Genomic DNA, 1,965 nt, shown 5'->3' with positions numbered 1-1,965 from the left:
CAGTGTTGGGGTGCAAACATCTCCCGGACTGCGAACTCTCCCCTCCATCAAACGACACGGCACCCAACCAATGAACACACATCCGCCACTCACCATGCCAACAGACAAAACAACAACAGTGGAGACAGGGGGAGTTATTAGAAGTGACAGCAACAGTCTGCCAGTGTCAAAGGAGACATCTCAGAACGAGATCAACAGCCTGACACAGGACGACATGGGGTCACAGGGCTCAGGCAGTGGAGTTTACTGCCAGATCAAAACTACACGGACAAACCCCAAGGACACAAGAGATAAAAGGACAGCTCGGTACACAAATGGCAGTGTGGTAGCCTCTGAAGTTGTGGGAGGGGTTTGCACTGAGGCCACAGAGGGTAAGGAGCCGGCCCAAGAGAGGAGGAGGGTGCAGTCTCTACGTGGGGAGGGCCATCGCTCTGTATTAAAGACGGGGAGCGTTTGTACCACTGTGCACGCCACCCCACCGCGGCCCTGTCGAGTGATGGCATCTTCCTCACCCAGCCTTTGTGGGACATGTGGGAGGAGACGATCACAGATTACACCGTGCACAGGCGCATGTCGCAGGAAGGCTGTCAATCAAATAACAGCCAGCCAGACTTTACCTAATCCGCCTCGGAAACCTTCTGTGGCTCCCAAGCAGTCAAGAAAAGAATCTGCTCTGGACTCTCAGCCTTGTACAAAAAACACAGACGCAGCAAACACCTCCACGCACACATCAGTACAGACTTCTCAAATACCACAGCTGTCACACACTATGCCAAAAACACACAGCTCACATTCCAACCCCAAATCACACACCCTGAACAAATCACAAGAGTCAAAGCAGCGGACAAGGCCACATTCTGCAGAATTTACTCAATGCAAGGACTCAGCCACGCAAACAACAGACACACACATGCACAACAACACAGACAGTACCACAGCAATCACACATATACAACGACCACACACACCATCTGTAGATGCAACAGAGACCCTTCCAACTGACAAACACAAGTACGACTTGGCTAAAAGCCAACACACTGATGAACACACACATCAACACACATTAGTCCGTATCACTTCTAAACATCCAGCTCCTTCCCTTCACAGTGACTTAAAATCTACCAATACCCCGCCTCTCCCACCAAAAAACTCTCCTAATCCTACTCTTTCCAAACCAGCCACACCTGTAGCGCAAACCAAAAACACAGACGAGACTACAAACGATCCCAAACAAATATCCTCAGAACGGGTCAAACTCAAGGACTATGTAAAACAGAAGAGCAAATCCTTTGATGACCACACTCTGCCTTGTAAGACTCATATGAAAGCACAATGTAATGGGGCTCCAGGGGGGCTGTTGGGTGCACCCGCAGGGAACGCACCACACGGGCTGGAGAGGCAGTTGCAAAGTGTGGAAGAGAACCTACAGTCCAATCAAGAGAAGATCAAGGTGCTTCTCAACGTCATTCAAGACCTGGAGAAGAGCAAGGCCCTCAGCGAAGGGTGAGAGAAGGGACTTAACAGGGGAAAGATATTGAAAGAGAGAAGGGGAAATAGAGGGGATGTAAGGATATAAAAAGAAGAGGAAAAGAAGAAAGTTAAGGAGGTTACATGAATTGAAACAAAAGAGGGTAAGACACCAAGACAGCATGAGGATAAAGATGAAAACAAAGATAAGAGATGGAGCAAAAAGATGAGGAAGAGGTAGAGATATTTATTGCAATTACGAATGTACAGTAAGTGGGAGAGAGTGAGAAAGAAAAAGAGAAGAAGAAGAGAGGGCGTCAAGGGACTTCACAAGACTGAGAAGAGAGTATATTTGAGATTTGAAAGCAATATACAGCGACAGGCTTTCAAGTCCGTGTAATAGATTTTAAATGTCAGGCCAGTGGAGAATTGCTGTAGAATGTGTGTGCGGGTGTGTGTGTGTGTGTGTGTGTGTGTGTGTGTGTGTGTGTGTGTGTG

The 1,965-nt window shown here is 48.1% G+C and overlaps 2 protein-coding genes across 2 annotated transcripts in view; one reads left to right on the top strand and one right to left on the bottom strand.

Annotated features, from left to right (window-relative positions):
* The window catches only part of dock2 (dedicator of cytokinesis 2), a 130,433-nt gene that overhangs the window by 37,058 nt on the left and 91,410 nt on the right, over nt 1-1,965 (bottom strand).
* The window catches only part of insyn2b (inhibitory synaptic factor family member 2B), a 21,906-nt gene that overhangs the window by 11,458 nt on the left and 8,483 nt on the right, over nt 1-1,965 (top strand). The window contains 1 exon segment of the mRNA XM_032528000.1: nt 1-1,503. This exon segment is cut by the window's left edge and continues 8 nt beyond it. Coding sequence (XP_032383891.1) covers nt 1-1,503 — 1,503 coding nt within the window.

This window comes from Etheostoma spectabile, chromosome 10, assembly GCF_008692095.1.
Source record: "Etheostoma spectabile isolate EspeVRDwgs_2016 chromosome 10, UIUC_Espe_1.0, whole genome shotgun sequence".
Lineage (NCBI taxonomy): Eukaryota > Metazoa > Chordata > Actinopteri > Perciformes > Percidae > Etheostoma > Etheostoma spectabile.
This window is presented reverse-complemented; position numbering and strand designations above follow the sequence as displayed.